This window comes from Colias eurytheme, chromosome 4 (assembly GCF_061535395.1).
Source record: "Colias eurytheme isolate Ceu_HAF_F1 chromosome 4, ilColEury1 Martin Lab GWU primary, whole genome shotgun sequence".
In the NCBI taxonomy this organism is placed as follows: Eukaryota; Metazoa; Arthropoda; class Insecta; order Lepidoptera; family Pieridae; genus Colias; species Colias eurytheme.
Window position 1 is genome coordinate 7,423,253 of NC_142983.1, and position 19,298 is coordinate 7,442,550.

Below are 19,298 nucleotides of genomic sequence, written 5' to 3' on the forward strand. Positions count from 1 at the left end.
TCCATACATCCATACATCCTTACAAACTTTCGCCTTTATAATATGTATTAGAAATATGTTTCCCAGGTATAAATATAAAATATTTCTAATTCTAATAAATACTACAATAAATTAATATGCTGTACCTAGTTAACCCTGCTTTAATATTTTTATTACCATTATTATTTTTGGCTACTGTACTATTTGTTAATAAGATTATTAACTTAAAAAGGTATTTGGGTTTTGCTCTGGGTTTTTTTCATTTACATAAATAACAAACTTTATCTTGTAGTCATTTTGTACTCTACATATTACAAATATTCACAAAAGAAATATATAACAAATTGTTTATAAAAGTTAATCAAATGGACAAGGCTCATGGTTTTCCACATTCACGCAGTACATTCCTCTCGAACTGTAAACAAAGAAATGAAAAATACCTACATTTTATTATGGAATTAAAGTGTAAAAATATAAAATCGATGTAATGCTAAACAATTAAGTAAACATACCAACATATTTTAAAACAGTTGTACAAATCGATCGAGTTATTATTAAAGAAACTGTGTTGTTGGGTGGATTGTTATATTAATAATCATATTATATGAAAACTAGCGGTCCGCCCCGGCTTCGCCCGTGGTACATATGAAAAATAGATGTTGGCCGATTCTCAGACTTACCCGATATGCACAGAAAATTTCATGAGAATCGGTCCACCCGTTTCGGAGGAGTATGCAGACTAACATTGTGACACGAGAATTTTATCTATATATAAGATACTGTTCAATTGTCAGGATAATACAACTCAAAGCACCACACAAAACTCATTATATCGTAGATATACGAAGTGATGCATGTAAGTATGTAATAAAGTCAATTCAATTATATATCTCTACTTCCCATAAAGCAAAATAGGGCTCGCCAGTTTTAAATTACTTAGGTATAAATAGTGACTGTATCACAACCGAGAATTGTAATGTTAAATGTACAAGTGCAATGACTAGCAATACGTGATCTGGGTTTTAAAGCGTTATAATACTATTAAGTAGAAACATCTTCTTACTTATTGCCGTCGTATTTAAGAGCTTTACAAAAGAACACTTCTGTGAAGTGTACCTAACGCTATGCGATTTACAACTGAATAATTCTATACAATTTAATACAACCGTTAATGCTTAGTGGCCTTAGTAAATTCAATATATTTGAAAGAAAGAAAGAAAGAAAGAAAGAAATAAATTTATTGTCATTTAACAACACAATCTGCCACACAATATAACAAAATACATAAAAAAAAAAAAAAAATTAAAACTAATTACTTACCTCATGAGTCATGACCCTTAAATTATATAGTTTTTTTTTCAACATCAAAAGAAAAAGAAGGAGAAAAAAAAAAAAGGCCAAATCAATATACTGCGCGGCTCGTCGGTTGCTGACAAAAGGGGCTGACTCAGCAAATAGTTGTGTAAGAGCCAGGGCCCTTACACAACGCTGGTTTTCAGCAACCCCTTGTGACATATGGAGTAGACAGTACACTGTTTTTGAATTGTGTACATAACTAATAGAAAGTTAAATAAATAAAATACATATTATATATATACATATATTTAAATTAGGTAAAGATTACGGTGTGTCATACATATACTATATATTATCTTATAATTATAATTATAGAATAGAGGAACATAACATAATGTAATATGTATATAAGTAGATACAAATAAAATAAAAAAATAAAAAAAAAAAAAAAAAAAAAAAAATAGAGAGAAAATAATATAAATAGGCTTCAAATTAATTTTTTTAGATACTCTGCTCACCAAGGCTTAGTAATGTAATGTTTCAAAAATGTGTTTTTTATATTTTAGTCTAAAATTAGAAATTGATTTGATTTGTTTTAATGGTGGTGGTATATCATTCCAGCACTTGGTGGCATTGTATCTAAAACCTCCCCTGAAGGCAGTGGTGTGGTGTCTGGGCACTGACATAACTTGAAGCGCTGATCTTGTTTTGATATTTAAGTTATGTTGTCCAAGCCATTCTAGTTTTGTGTATAGGTACTGGGGAGTTTTAAAATTGACTATACCAAAGAGTAATATACCAAGGTGCAGACGCCTCCGAGCTGCCATGTTCAAGATTTTAGCCTCTCTAAGATATGGACTGACATGCTCTCTTGGTGGAATATTCCAACAGTACCTAGCACACGCGTTTTGCACGCGTTGTATGGAGCACTTAGTTTTATAGAGGAGCCTAGGGCCATACAACGAATCAGAATAATTTAATTTTGATAATACCAGAGCCTCACATAAGGTTACCCTGAGTTCAGTAGTCAAGTACCGCCTTATCCTGTATAACATTTTCAACCTATAGAAACATTTAGATATAATATTGTTAATATGTCTTTCAAACCTTAGATGTTCGTCCAATATCACTCCCAGATTACGAGCCTCTTTTACCCTTTCAATATCGACGCTATTAATCATAACCCTAACACTATACTGCTCAGCCGCTGCAATTGACTTAGGACTACCTAGTAACATATATTTAGTCTTTGATGCATTTAAAATCAAAGAATTTCGTTGTGACCAATTGTAGATTCGTTCTAAGTCAGCATTTAGAAGAGTAGTTGCATGCCTAATATCTTTGGGATAAAATGAAATATGAAGCTGTGTGTCATCTGCGTACATTTGAAATTTGCTGTGTTTAATGGTGGTCTGTAAGTCAGCGGTGTATAAAATAAATAAGAGTGGTCCCAGAATCGATCCCTGGGGAACTCCAGTCTCGATAGGAAGAGGGCATGAGAATTTTGATTTTCCATCATCACTGGTGACTTCAACAGTTTGAGTTCTTTGACTTAGATAGCTATTAAACCATTTTACACTTTCCGGACTAATACCATAATAAGAGAGCTTAGAGAGCAATAAGGATATATTTATGGAGTCAAAGGCACGTGAGAAATCAAGAAGCACCAACATAGTAACCATTCCCTCATCTTGAGCGGCCAAGATATCATCAACGACATCGAGTAACGCGGTGGTCGTACTCCTATTTTTCCTAAAACCGGACTGCTTATCTGGTAACACCGAATTAGCTTCCAGGAAACGCATTAGTTGTTTATGAGCAATTTTTTCGAGTATCTTGGATGGGCAGGGAAGAATGCTTATCGGGCGTAGGTCAGTGTAATTTATTGGATTTTCATTTTTGGGCAAAGGCCGCACCAGCGCATGTCGCCACAGGTCAGGAAAAGAATTTGTCTTAAACGAGGTGTTAATTATATGTGTCAGTATAGGCAGTGTATGAGACAGGGTGAGAAGCAACATATCAAGAGAAACATCGTCCGCACCAACAGCATGTGATTTTATTTCATTTATGACGTTAAGTACAATTTTTTCATCAACTGGCTCAAAATTGAAGACTGCACTGCTATGACGATGAAATTCAAAATATGTAAGTGAAGATATAGAAATATGACCAGTATACGAAAGGTTAAGAAAGTGTGAATTTATACTATTGGGATCATTTAAATGTGGAGGCAAAACACTGTCTCGGTTAAGTTGAGACTGTATATTATCTTTTATATGTTTCCACATTTTTACAGGTTTGCTTCTATTGTTATTAACATATGTACTAAAATATGCCTGCTTTTCCCTATCAAGAGCCTCTATTACATATTGTTTCATTTCTCTATACACTTTAATATGCACATCAAGCTTACTCCGCTTGGCCAAAATATGTGCCTCGTCTCGCTTCCTCATAATCATTTTAATATTGTATGTTATCCATGGATGACTAGAGTTTCTTATCGTTATATATTTTTTCGGGGCATAAAAATCAAATAGTGATATTATGCAATACGTAAAATTAAAAACTAGATCGTTGATATTATCAAGTAACATTAGCTTTTTCCATAATATATTATCTAAAGATTGTTTGAAAGAGTCTATGTCAATATTTTTGATAGGTCTATACAATACACATTTGGGATGTAATTTATCTTTAGGAATATTTAAGACGCAGCTTATAAAAGCATGACTGCTTAGTGATTCTATAAAGTCTACAGTTAAATTTTTTATGGGTATATTAGTACATACATAATCAATTAGAGTCTCTGACTGAGCAGTAAAATGTGTAGGCGTCGTAATATGTTGAACGAGGTTAAAAGTGGTTAGAAATAGTTCTAGCTTCTTAACATTTGGGTGATTTCGATCTAAACTGTTTATATTGAAATCCCCTAATAAAACCAAATAATCTGCCCATAAGAATGAACCTATCGTTTCTGATAAAGTATTAAAAAATAAATCGGGCTCCAACCAAGGCGGACGATAAGCGGTGCCAATAATCGCAGTCTTACCTTGGAGTGTTAGCTTAAGCCACATCTGCTCCACTGTCGAACACGATGGATGTGATAAAACTCTCGCTGTGAGACCCTTTCTAATATAGAAACCCACCCCCCCGCCGCGCGAGCGGACACTCGCCGGGCGCGGGATGTGCCTGAGCCTGTACTCTGGAAGTGCTGGCGCACGCCCTTCCTCCCCTGTACGCAACCAAGTCTCATTGATGGCCATTAAATCTACAGCATGACGCTGCATAGCTACTACGAATTCATCATGCCTAGAACCAAGAGAGCCTGGATTGAGAAGACCAATTTTTAGTTTATTTTTAGAAGGCATTATGCAGTGACAATATTACAAAAGAAATACTATACAAGTATTCAATATAATAAATACATAAGCAGATTAGAAATAAATAAAGATCAAATTTAACAAAATAATAAGAAGTAAATATATTACTGTTATGTATGTGAAGGTTAACCAATGTGAAGTTGTCATTTCTAGGATATAAGTAGTTAAAGTTATATAAATAAGATACATATATATTTAATAATAAAATAATTTTAAAAATTAAATCATAATTTAGGTTCAAAGTACAAGTGCAATTCAAAGTATTAGAATGATGGCCGCGCAGTATACATGTATCAGATTGTAATTTACTTAATGTTATGTATTCTAGTATGAGATCAAAACAAAAACATAAACACAATATAAGGCGACTACATGGACACATTAAAATGAAACAATAAAATATATTATAAGCAGAAAAAGTAACACCTGACAATGCAATATTGCATGTTATACTTATAGTTGTAACTAAACAAAATTTAAACTTATAACTCAATATATTATAATCGATAAAGAATTTGTACAATAGGTCTTGTTGCACAAATAACAATTTTAAACAAGAACAAAAAGACAATATAAGGCGACTACATGGACACATTAAAGTGAAACAATAAAACATATTATAAGCAAAAAAAGTAACACCTGACAATGCAATATTGCATGTTATACTTATAGTTGTAACTAAACAAAATTTAAACTTATAACTCAATATATTATAACCGATAAAGAATTTGTACAATAGGTCTCGTTGCACAAATAACAATTTTAAACAAGAACATAAAGACAATATAAGGCGACTACATGGACACATTAAAAAGAAACAATAAAATATATTATGAGCAAAAAAAGTAACACCTGACAATGCAATATTGCATGTTATACTTATAGTTGTAACTAAACAAAATTTAAACTTATAACTCAATATATAATAACCGACAAAGAATTTGTACAATAGGTCTCGTTGCACAAATAACAATTTTAAACAAGAACATAAAGACAATATAGGGCGACTACATGGACACATTAAAATGAAACAATAAAATATATTATAAGCAAAAAAAGTAACACCTGACAATGCAATATTGCATGTTATACTTATAGTTGTAACTAAACAAAATTTAAACTTATAACTCAATATATAATAACCGACAAAGAATTTGTACAATAGGTCTCGTTGCACAAATAACAATTTTAAACAAGAACATAAAGACAATATAGGGCGACTACATGGACACATTAAAATGAAACAATAAAATATATTATAAGCAAAAAAAGTAACACCTGACAATGCAATATTGCATGTTATTCTTATAGTTGTAACTAAACAAAATTTAAACTTATAACTCAATATATAATAACCGACAAAGAATTTGTACAATAGGTCTCGATGCACAAATAACAATTTTAAACAAGAACATAAAGACAATATAAGGCGACTACATGGACACATTAAAATGAAACAATAAAATATATTATAAGCAAAAAAAGTAACACCTGACAATGCAATATTGCATGTTATACTTATAGTTGTAACTAAACAAAATTTAAACTTATAACTCAATATATAATAACCGACAAAGAATTTGTACAATAGGTCTCGTTGCACAAATAACAATTTTAAACAAGAACATAAAGACAATATAGGGCGACTACATGGACACATTAAAATGAAACAATAAAATATATTATAAGCAAAAAAAGTAACACCTGACAATGCAATATTGCATGTAATTCTTATAGTTGTAACTAAACAAAATTTAAACTTATAACTCAATATATAATAACCGACAAAGAATTTGTACAATAGGTCTCGTTGCACAAATAACAATTTTAAACAAGAACATAAAGACAATATAAGGCGACTACATGGACACATTAAAATGAAACAATAAAATATATTATGAGCAAAAAAAGTAACACCTGACAATACAGTATTGCATGTTATACTAATATCTAAACAAAATTTAAAATTATAATTTATATTGTACAAAAAAACCGTGACACAACCGATATAGAATTTGTACATAAGGTCTTGTTGCACAAAAAACAATTTTAAGCAAAAAACTTTCTGACATCTTGCACCGATCTAATTATATGCATCTCAGACGTACTATCTCGCCTAGCAAATATACGGCCTTTTTTTGTCCACACAAAGCGCCAGTTCTTATCACGAGATAGTTGCTCACGTGCTAAGTGGAACAGTTTGCGATTATCATAGGTAAGTCGCTCGTTGATGTAGAAACGCTTTGTTGGGCCGCCGATACCTGTCCCCGCTGTGTCCGCGCCGCGCCGCACCCGCGCCGCATGAAGCAGCTCGTCTCGCATGCTGCGCCGCGTGAGGCGGACCACGATCGGACGAGCTCGCGCAACACTCCCCTCCTCCGCCGCGCGCCGTGCCCCGCGTCGTTCCGCGACCACAATATCATTTGCAGAAATCGTAACGCCTACCTTTTGTGCAAGAGCAACGACGATGTGCATGACATTTTCGCCACTACTTTCAGATATCCCGGATATCTCCACATCATTGAGTAATTTTTCCTGCTCTGAGTCGTTTAATTGTCTTTTTAATTCTTCGACCGTACATATAAGTGCCTCATTGTGCTTTTGTTGTGTCTGTATAGATGCGGGAAACTCCTCCAATTGCGTGACTCGCTCTTCAATACCGTCCAGCCTCGAGCCAAACTCATTAACCAACGCCGATAAGCGCGTCATCTCCTGCCGAAAACTGGAGAGCTCAGTCCGTAGTAATTTTATTTCCTGCACTAGAGAGAGTGATTCCCGTTGTTCGGTATCCTGGAAGTCGTCGTCGTCATCGTCGCGAGAACGTTCGCAGTCAACCGGTCGACACAGCTTTGGCTTACATGACTTGCAGATCCAGTGTTTATTTGTTCGTGCGTCGGGGCTTAGTTTGTGACATAGATGGTGATATGTAACATTGCACTTGCTGCATTTAACGCCATCAGCGCTAGCGTAGAATTTGCCGCACGATTTGCACTTATTCGTCATATTTATTAGGTTATGTATGTTTCAAAAAGTATCCTTCAATATCACAAGGAGGAACTATTATATTTTAGTTTTATTCAATCTTTTTTGAATAGTAATTACAAAGGTTATTTAATATGCACAGAATTTTTACCGTTTAAACAATGGTTAAACTGTTAAACATTCACCGCGATCACAATATGGCGGGTAGATCTGTCAGCCGTTCTTTTGCCGTACACTTTAAACTGTTTATTTGCACTGATACACTATATTTGACGAAGATAACACTTTATGTGGAAGTCCTGCTATAGTTACACAATATTTATTAGTTTCCGTAATACTTTTCGAACTTTATGAATTTAAAATTTCAATATATTTGTGAATTGTGTACTGTCACTCCAACGAACGAACTGTCACTCAAACAAAATTATTTTTACTGTATTTCAAACAAAATTATTTTTATCTCAAGATTATCCATCATCCAGTATAAAAAAGTAATAATGATATAACACCTACATTGCGTCATTAACAAAGAAGAGTGTGCGAAAGTACACATACCCTCTTAAAAGTTAAAACATATTCTAGAACAATCGAAAAGAAGAGAAATTTACCTTTCCGGTATATCGGTCCCAATGGTCAACGGCTTCCCATCCCTGACCACTACTGCAAGATCTTGCTTCGGACAGGTGGAGTCACAGGGCATGCCGACTATTCGCATACGACGTCGGATGCTGGCAGCGAAGTAGCAGGCACTCATGAAGTGACTGCATCGTCTAACACCTTAAAATAAATATTATTTAACTCAATAAAATTTATTGTCTCCAAAATCTGTCATCATTCTTGTCAGCCCATTTTTTTTCCAGAGCGCGTCACGTTCTATTAAGTCCAAATTAAGTCTTACGAGCATTCTTACAGATAGAAATAAAAATATATATTATGCAATAAATTTAGTCATTGTGTAATTATACTGGACATAATTAAGATAAATGGAATGTTCGAGAAAGAAGTGGATTTTCGTCGTGCAGAAATCGTACCCCACGGTAAAAACTTAAAAACCAGCTTTTATGAACATAAAAATACTTAAAACTTAAAAGTAAAATAATGATAAATGTTCCATAATATTTGTAAAAAATCAAGTTCAGCAGTTATCACAACAACGCATGTCATTGTTAGATATAACTGCTAAAATGATATAGCAAGAGTGAAAATTATCAGGATGATTGTGCGAAAAGTTAATTATAATAAATGTTTATATTTATTTATGCGAATAACGTTAATCATTGAGCAGGTACAGTCAAAACGAGCCGATAAGATTAAAATAATATAATAGAACTAGTGGTCCGCCCCGGCTTCGCCCGTGGTACCTAGGTAAATGTTTCAACTATCCTATCTCTCAAGTTGGATCGAACTGCACATGGTGTACGAATTTTATTATAATCGGTTATGTGGTTTAGGAGTCCATTGAGGACAAACATTGTGACACGAGATTTATATATATATTACTAGCGGTCCGCCCCGGCTTCGCCCGTGGTACATATGAAAAATAGATGTTGGCCGATTCTCAGACTTACCCGATATGCACAGAAAATTTCATGAGAATCGGTCCACCCGTTTCGGAGGAGTATGCAGACTAACATTGTGACACGAGAATTTTATATATAAGAAGATTAAGACTAATTATTGAGTTATCTTTTTGCTAACGTCACACAATAATAATATGTACCTAGTGCTAGAAATCGAGCCTCCAAAGAGAGTTTTCGAACATAATTCAACGCATTGATTGCTAATAAATCCACTGTTAAATTTGAGTTCCAAAAGCTTCATTATTTTGTCATTATTACATGTATATATTTTTTTCTAAATGGTAAACAAATTATGCTGGATATATCAACGTTTAACATAATGAATTCACTATCAATAACGCTCCCACTTATAATGTAAACAATTTTCAATACCTTATGAAAGTCAATAGTTTGTTGGAGTACTATTTTTAAGATAACATCTATGTTAAACGACTTGTATTCATAATAGATAGAAGTAGCTTTTATCTTTGTGTTTAACATTTTATTTTAAGAATAGACACACTATAATACTCATAAATAAAACTCAATAGGTACGTAAGCACAGTCCATTAATAGATCATAAAGTCCTTGGTACCCTACCATTTGTCTTGAATGATCCAAATTTAAAATACCTATATAAATAATCGAAATCGACCTTCCCAAAAACAATATTAAAACTCAATTTGTCCAAATATATTCTGTATATTGTGTACACTAAGAATTATATTTACATTTCGTCAGAACAATTAACACATTCTATTTTAAGATATCATACTAAACTTGATTTGCACCCAAACTTACGCCACACTATATTTATAGTAGTCTGTAACTCTCCGCTCCAGTTCCCATGCATTTCCCATATAATATACCTATCTCCATTTCCTAATTCACTTATTCAGGATTTGACTAAAAGAAGCGTACCTATGTCCTTGCTAAAGGTCTACCTAGTCCGTTTCTATATCAAAATGATGGTTCAGATGTAAAAACGTAGCAGACAGACATATTAATTATTATTACAAATAAAATCGTAAGAAATACGTATAAATAATTTCAAATTTACACACAGAGTCGTAATATAAAATATCTGGTTAATTTTCTACTTACGCATAAAATGCCCGCTGCAACCCGGTTGTAATCGGCCGCCATTCACACAGAAGTCCACATGCCCCACTTGGCCAGACTCCCCCAGGAAACCCGCATTCGTATGTATCACCTGAACTATGTGAGCGTCATCACGACTCAGTCGGAACAATCTAGAACCATACTCGGATACTAGAGGACGGGCTGGATCTAATCCTGCAACAATATAGTCACTTTTATGATGCTCAGTCGAAGCAATTTTTGATGGTAGGTTGGGCAACTTAGCTGGTGGTTCACTAGAACCAGGATCATTTGCAGAAGTAGGGCCACAGCAAATGTGTTGAAGGCTTTTAAAAATATTGGATACGTTAAGGATGAACGACGGGAATAAAAATAAAATTAAGGAATTTGTGCCTTAATCGAAACAATTGAGTAAATTTGGATATCAATAGAATTAAAATATTAGTATGAAAACAATTGAATTAATTAGGGATTGTTAGTATAATACTATAATCACTATCTTAAAATCTCACCTGAACATATTGGATTAGCACGTGTATTTAATATTGATTTTAACGAAGAAGGACTGACACAATTGCAAAATTTTCTCCTGATTTTATTGGAAATCAATCTTTGTGAGATATAGTTAGATATGGTTGTAAGTACGAGCTATGAAAGGTTACTTTCTAAAAATAAGCAATAAAAATTAACAGAATTAATAATCCCAACTCAAATGATAAAATTTTGTAATACAGAGCAATAATAAATTAATTTTAAAGTAACTGATTATTGAACTAATATCATTAAAAGAAATATATCACCACACATTTACTGCAATCTTCATTTCAATGTATTTTCTATTTACTTATTGTATTGTATTTTGAAGATTTGAAATACTTCGAATCAACCGAAGATATAACAGAGTAAAAACTATCTGAAATCCAAATCTTTTTCCTTTATTTGCTACCTTTTTCACGAGAGATAGGTAATCTTCCGGATATAAGAATCATTCTTTTGATACCAAGATAAGGTAACAAAAAATTAGAGCAAATAGCTCCCATTAAAAGCTTGTTTCATGTTTATCGTAAACTACTATCTAAAAAATCGTTTGCTTATTATGATAATAAACATAATGGACCTTTTTATTCTTCCTATTTGTGTTCCTATTACAGTTCTATAAACCATAAACCATTATTCAGTTAGTACAATACGTTCAGTACCATAACAATAATAATTATCTATACCGAAACAATGGTTATCTTTCTTAAGATAAATTATGTCATCTATATTGAATATCTCTACCATGGTTACTGGTTAGCGTGTTAACAACTGAGCAATCCTATACTTGTGCACCCAATGAAAATTGATATATATCCACTCAATATTTCGCATTCTATCTTCAACATAGATTTTTCTAAAGTTTTACCAAACAAATCATAAACAGCATATCTTTAAAAAAATTCTTTAATTTTTCATATCTGAGCATAAGCAGACTTAAATCCACGAACCAAACAGAACAAATAGAAGTTATCACGGAGAATCATTAACGCATAGAATAAATATGTATAAACAGAATTAATTAAAGTGATAGACGTGTGAGCAAAAGTCGTAGGACAAGTTAAGCTATCCACTATATCAATAGCTCTTTATCAGTATTGAGTATTGAGCAATATTCTATTCTGAGTTTGGTGTTTGGATACAGCACATTGTGACTGACCGCGGTTGAGAACACACGTGTGAAAGATTAAACATGGCTAAAGTTGATATTAAATACACCAAGGTAAGTACTTATATGTGAATATATCATTCGACATTCGAAAACGTTAAATCCCTAGAAAATAAAGGAAAATGAAAATTTTATTACTATTGTGTCACAAACGCCGGCCGGCGAATTAATCTTATCGATAAGAATTTGAAAAAATAATCAAATAATTTTATCCATAATATAATATGTAGGTACATCTCTATTTATGTTCTAATTTAATACAATATTCCATTTTATTTTGTTGTTCTCTCGTTGTTTTTAAGCATTTATACCATTTAACCGGTTTCATTGTCGCCTACGCCTATAGACTGATCAATGATCAGTCAAGGACGGATTTTGTACCATCTCAATTTCGTGAATATAACTATAATAAAAACCATTATATATTAATGTATTTCAAAAGTATCTTACAATTTTCCTGAAATAAGATAACACGTAGGTATATGGAATGTTATGCACCTTTGAATATAACCATATCTGTTGTTATACAACATAACTATACAAAAGAAAGAAATAATAACTGTGGAAAATAAAAATTTAATAAAAACCGAAATTGGATAAGCAGATAGACATGACATATCACATCATAGTAGAGTGAACGGTGATAGACGATCTGAATATAAATTACGAAACGCTTGTTCTATATTTAGATCAGTATTATAATAACTGTGATTTAGATTTTCTAACCAAAACTACTAAATTTATTTAGAAATCAATGTGTTTTTCAATAAATTATAATACAATGTACAATAAGGGCTACTTTGAATTTCTTAATTAGATAAATCTTGTTTTCGCATAAGTACTGATAAACATTGATAGCGGAAGATCTTTAAATAGCCTTGATAAGATTAAAACAAAGTACTTACTACATAGACAGAACCAATTCACATCTGAATAAATTTTACACATATGAAATATTCGCTAACTGAAGCGATAAACGGCGACAAGATAAATCCGTTCATGGTCAAGTTCAGTATAAATACCGTATCAGAAGAAAAGCTAAAATAAGTCTTAATTCAATAATATTAGGTCAATTTTCATTCAACGCCACTTTATTGGTACATTGCCAAAGTTTAACAAACTTATTTCCAAGTGAAATATATTTTATGTAGATGTTTTTTTTGAAGCGTAGGTACTGTTAAGGTAGCTGAAAAATTAGACATCAATTTTGAGCAATTTGATGTTATCATCAACACAAATGTCAAGATACAGAATCACGAATCACATTTCTAGAAAGATCTCTTAAAAATATTTACACAGTATGATTCGATTTTGATCGCATATTGTCACAACTAACAATGATACTGATTATTACTGGGAATGAAGCATCCGGTCATTTAGTCAATTGTAGCAATATGAGAGGCGCGCTGGTAATGCAACCTATTGTTGGGTTTAATTTTCAATCACAATTGATATTCCGATTGCATTGCAAAAACAATGTGACAATATAAAACCGCATTAGTTTACGCAGGGCTTGACATTACGAGGTTTATGATTTTTACTTTACATAGATTTTTTTAAAGTAGTGTAATCTACCTATATAGTATTGTCGTATTTTCTCTACAATATTATCTACTATTTTTCAGTGTGATAACATTATATTGATAATTACATAATCATAACATAATTTATATATAATTTATTAGCATTGGGTATATCAATTATAGAATCTTCCTTTTCTTATCTTTCAAAGAAAATAATTTTATTAAAGCAGAAAACAATATTTCTTACAATGAAACTACAATTATTGATACATATGATAATAAGCTAGAGAAGTAATTGAAATTATTAGGTAGACGCTATACATTATATTGAATAGTACCTACCTACTAACAGATTATTTTGGCATCTTCTAAACAAATATTTAATTTCAGTAGATATTTTTTCAATACAGAATGACTTCTTTCCTTTTAAGTGTATTTCTGAATACTCATTTTATAAACTGTAATTGATTTCAGTTGTTCATCAACAATGAATTCGTGGATGCCGTGAGCAAGAAAACTTTTGCTACTCTCAACCCTCAAGACGAGTCTGTCATCACGCAAGTGGCTGAAGGAGACAAGGTATAACGATCTTTTTTAGATGAATGGCCAAATAAATATTTTCTCCGTATCAATTAATAGAACATACATTATTAATTAATTATTATGGAAAGTAGGACATACAAAATTTGCAAATGTTATTTTATCAGAGATGATTAATTTTAAATTTTTGGCTTTCTTTAGGCTGACGTAGACTTAGCTGTAGATGCAGCAGTCAAAGCCTTCCACCGGTACTCAGAATGGCGCGTCATGGATGCTTCCCAAAGAGGACGTCTCCTCAACAAACTGGCCGATTTGATGGAAAGGGACGCTAAATACTTGGGCGAGCTGGAAACTTTGGACAACGGCAAACCTGTTGCGCAAGCGACCGGCGAGGTATACTGGGCAGCCCAAGTTGTGAGGTACTATGCTGGCAAAGCTGACAAGATCTTGGGAAACACTATTCCCGCAGGTATACTATTTCTTTTAAATACTTTATATCGCACATTTCTGAGAAATACGAAACATCTCATTGTTACCGATATACTTTCTATACCATCTGTATCTTACTACATTGAATACGATTCTGTTTACAGATGGGGAAGTTTTGTCCATGACTTTGAAAGAACCAGTTGGCGTTTGCGGTCAAATTCTCCCATGGAACTACCCCATTCCTATGTTTGTATGGAAAATCGCACCTGCTTTAGCTGCTGGTAAGTCTTCTAATGTTTCGTGTTATTATTGAATACATTTTTATCTAAAGCAAAACAAAGATGTTTAATCATCAACCATGTTAAACCGTATTATGTATTAAATAGCTTTTGTTTCGTCTGTTATATGTTTTATGATATTTAGAATGTATCCCAGTGAATAATTCACTTGAAATTCCCAGGATGCACTGTGATCGTAAAGCCCGCGGAGCAGACACCCCTGACCGCGCTAGCAATGGCCGCTCTGGTCAAGGAAGCCGGTTTCCCGCCAGGCGTTGTGAACGTCATAACCGGATTCGGACCAACCGCCGGTTCTGCTTTGACCAACCACCCTCGCGTCGATAAGATGGCATTCACTGGATCCACCGAGGTTATTATTCTCTATTTTGCATACACGTAAACAACCAGTTAGGTAACGCTATTCATTCGCATAATTCTTCTATCATAAAGATCTGTACCTTAAGGAACAAAATTGATTAAAATACAAAGCAATATTATGCGTCTATTGAATAGCAGAACTAATTATTACCGACTATGGAAATTACGGTAACTTTAAAAAGGAATAAATTATTTGCAGACAGATATCTAAAAAAATATATCTTAACATTTTCACCATCTTTTTTTTCATAAATAAGATTAGATAATAGGAGTGAACAGATTAGAAGAAGACTAGATAGCAGGACTAAATGTTTTAATTTCGTCTTTAATATTTGTAATTAAAATAGAACGAGATTGGTATTTTTAAGTTAATCTAGGATCTAGATTAAAGGGGTGTTAGTGTGTCCGTATAAAGTGGATAAACTCAAAAAGTACCTAGAAGCCAGAATGAATAGCGTCTAGTATAAGTAGATAGAAGAATAAAATACGAATTGAACTTAAGTATTTAACAATGATATCTATAAATCTAAATGGGACAGACGTAGAAGCTATTGTATCATTATTCATTAGCTTCATACTTGCATTGATTACCTATTATCTTGAATTTTAATGTTATGCTACCAAACCAAACCAAAGTATAAAAAAAACACTATGACTGAAATAATATTTAATTTGTTTTCTGTGAACATTTTAACTTGAGAAAAAAATACCCATGCAAAATATGTTGTATTCGTTTGTATAATAAAATAATAAATTGTATAATAAATAGAAACGGAAAATCGTAGATAGATTACCTGTTTACATTTACACGGTGTACCTAAACTCGTTAACTAATGATTGCCATCATTAATTTAAAAATTTATAAATATTTTATCAAATTTTGAATTAATTATACATATATGTATATAAAGCGGTTGATTTTGAATACCCTAATAAGTTTGCCGAATTATATGTATGTTGAAAATATGCCTATCAATATTTTAATAAGTTTATTTATATTAGGTCGGCAGAATCATAATGCAGGGAGCTTCAGCCGTCAATCTGAAGAGAGTCACATTGGAGCTTGGTGGAAAGAGCCCCTTGGTTATTTTCAATGACGCTGATGGTACTTAAAATAATTTATTTATAACCTTACTTACTTCAAAAGTCCAAATTACGTCATATACTTTACATAATGCAACATATGAGAAATATAAAAAATATGAAAAAACGCTTTTAAAATTGCTCAGTCATCTAAATAAATAGACTAGGTACCAGTAGGTAAACTTCCTAGAAGTGGACAGTCATTTTAATGAATCCTTATTAGGTACAGGAAATTAATATTTATTTTTTCCTTATAAATTCTCTGTTTCATTATATATGGAATTGAGTAGGATAATTAATAAGTCATTATAAATAAAACAATTTTCAAAATACCAAACGGAAACCAAAATATTACGCTAATATGTGTCCGAGCTTCCTTAACTGTGTTTTTTTTTAAATATCTCTGATAACTACTATTTTAACAAGTTTTTAAAATTTTCAGTGGAAAAAGCCGCACACATTGCCCACAGAGCAGCTTTCGCGAATGCCGGCCAATGCTGCGTTGCGGGAACCAGGACTTACGTTCAGTCTGGAATTTACGACAAGTTCGTCGCCAAAGCAGCTGAAATCGCCAAGAGCAGGACCGTTGGAAACCCCTTCGAGAATGTTCAACAAGGTCCCCAGGTTGGTAACTGAATCGTCTTACTATCTTCATAAATTGGATGATGTGAATAATTAAATTACACGCCTAAACCTAGCTTTATGATGGGTGATAATTAACTGACTCTCTTCTTCCTTATAAATTAGGAAAATAAATATACCGTCAAAATATGTGAACACTGAATGATGTCGTCTTAAATTTTTCACAAAACTATCATTCATATAAATTATATTATGTTATTCATATGCTAATTTTACCGCACTAATCGTATGAAACTATTTTTACAGATCGACACTGAAATGTTCAACAAAGTTCTCGGCTACATCGATGCTGGTAAGAAAGAAGGTGCTCGCTGCGTGGCCGGCGGCAGTCGCCATGGCAACGTTGGATATTTCATCCAACCTACCGTATTTGCTGACGTCAAGGACGACATGAGAATTGCGAGGGAAGAGGTAATAATAATAATAACATAATTTGGAGTAACAAATCAACCGTAACTATATACTTATGTAAATAACTATCCAAATATGCGGAGTCATTAAAGTATGTTTTGACTAATGACTGCTAGTTATGTGAGTGGCATAATATGTTTACTAATACAAGTCTGTCAAGTAGCTATTATAGTCTCAAGGATATTTTGACCGATAATAATTTAATAAAGAGTCTGGTGATGATAATAAAGTCAACAGTCTGCTGTCTAATGATCGAACTTTTTATATATTTTTTTTTAATTTCCAAATTAAAATATATTTAGATATTTAAAAATTATGTTTAATGCTTTATCACTAAAAATAAAAAAATAACTCATATTGACTGCGGAGGCTTTAACAAAACATTTTTTAGATCTTCGGACCAGTCCAGAGCATCTTGAAGTTTGAGACATTCGAAGAAGTCGTGGACCGTGCCAACGACTCCAACTATGGTCTTGGAGCTGGCGTGGTAACTAATGACGTCACCACGGCCCTAGCATTCGTGAGGCACGTTCGTGCTGGAACCGTTTGGTATGTACATATATTGCATTAATTCATCCAATGGGCACAACACAATGTGAAAAGGTTATATTATATAAAGCGATTCAAATGAAAATACGTCGATTACTTAATAACATGTTACGATTTACTTAGGAATCCTTTGCATTTCATAAATTAAATTACGTATTACTATGTTAATAGTTACTTATTCGTTTTATTAACACCTATGACGTCCTAGAATCGATTCTATTTTTAGATTCGTTTAGTATACCTATACTTCTATACATCGATGTTTATTTCTTCTCTTAGTTAACAAATCCTTCGTAAATACAATACAATGAACGGAGCGGGATGTGAACCGGTTTCCCAGGTCTAAGGCCTTGAAATATAATATCATCAGTCACTAACTTTACAATACCCTCATCTTCTGACGAAATGTTCTTAAATCTGTTTTTTTTACAATAATTTATTAAAGCAAAACTAAACAAAAACAAAGTTTAATCACATGACAAAAATATAAAGGATTGGAATAGCTAATTATCGCAAAAAATGGGTAACATTTTTTTTTTACTTTAAGGGTCAACACGTACGAGCATGTAGCTGTCCAGACTCCCTTCGGAGGATTCAGGGAGTCCGGTATTGGCCGCGAATTGTGAGTTTCTTTTCATAATTAATTAATATTATTATTTAGTAGAAAATTTTAAACTCCCCAATGAACTGATTTTTTTATCAATGCTGTAATCAGTAAAACATAGGTTGATCGTATTTATTATAGTAAAATGTTTTATTTACAGGGGAGAAGACGGTATTCAACAATACTTGGAAAACAAGACCGTGACCATCAACCTGCCAAAGAAACCACTGCTGTAAATTGCCGAAAAAATATAACGTTCCACTTTTTAATGCCAATTATATACATATTTTTTATTAAATTGTTTTATATTTACTTCAACGTTTTATTTTCGTTAATCCCTATCCCTATTTTTTGGAACGATAATATGAATAAATGTTTTATAGTTATTCTAATAATAAACCTTGAAAATATAGATATATTTTTTTATGTATCTCATTTCTTAAATCACATCTATACATCTATACAAATATTATAAAGAGGAAAGGTTTGATTTTTTGTTTGTTTGTTTGTTTGTATGAATTGAATAGGCTCCGAAACTACTTGGCAGATTTGAAAAATTCTTTCACTGTTGGAAAGCTACATCATTTCTGAGTGACATAGGCTATATTTCATTTTCAAAAAAAATAGGCATCCTTACTAAAATTACGATAACGTAATCCAAGGTGTGAAAAAAATATCAAAAAACTACCTTACATCGCGTGCGCTGCGAAAACTATTGATGATAGAACAAAATGATATACTACATTTTTTTAGAACACACCATTATCTACAAAAAATCAGCGGCAGCATATCTCTAACTATTACAGTCATGTCACAATAAGCGTTTTTTTATTGAAAAAAAAGAAATTAAAATACCACC

At 32.6% G+C, this 19,298-nt stretch overlaps 2 protein-coding genes across 4 annotated transcripts in view; one reads left to right on the forward strand and one right to left on the reverse strand.

Moving 5' to 3' along the window:
- Positions 1-57: 57 nt before the first annotated feature.
- The window catches only part of LOC149909075 (lipase member H-A), a 34,798-nt gene continuing 15,557 nt past the window's right edge, over positions 58-19,298 (reverse strand). For all 3 annotated transcript variants that reach the window (XM_090120677.1, XM_090120678.1, XM_090120679.1), the window contains 3 exons: positions 10,301-10,492; positions 8,246-8,414; positions 58-394 (listed from right to left, as the gene is read on the reverse strand). In XM_090120677.1, coding sequence (XP_089976803.1) covers positions 337-394; positions 8,246-8,414; positions 10,301-10,492 — 419 coding nt within the window. In that variant the 3' untranslated portion in view covers positions 58-336. The remainder of the gene's footprint in view (positions 395-8,245; positions 8,415-10,300; positions 10,493-19,298) is intronic.
- Positions 11,926-18,751, forward strand: LOC149909076 (aldehyde dehydrogenase family 1 member B1, mitochondrial-like). Its single transcript, XM_090120676.1, has 11 exons — positions 11,926-12,056; positions 14,000-14,104; positions 14,267-14,534; positions 14,659-14,775; positions 14,955-15,142; positions 16,153-16,255; positions 16,676-16,857; positions 17,122-17,286; positions 17,678-17,835; positions 18,383-18,457; positions 18,600-18,751. Exons 1-11 carry the CDS (start codon positions 12,027-12,029, stop codon positions 18,673-18,675), a joined length of 1,467 nt encoding a protein of 488 aa, XP_089976802.1. The 5' UTR covers positions 11,926-12,026; the 3' UTR covers positions 18,676-18,751.

Excerpts from the sequence above, each read along its gene's own strand:
- LOC149909076 (XM_090120676.1), top strand. The coding sequence starts at position 12,027 with ATGGCTAAAGTTGATATTAAATACACCAAG. Across the intron at positions 14,535-14,658 it reads GGGAAACACTATTCCCGCAG|ATGGGGAAGTTTTGTCCATG; the intron begins GTATACTATTTC and ends TTCTGTTTACAG. Across the intron at positions 17,836-18,382 it reads GTTCGTGCTGGAACCGTTTG|GGTCAACACGTACGAGCATG; the intron begins GTATGTACATAT and ends TTTTACTTTAAG.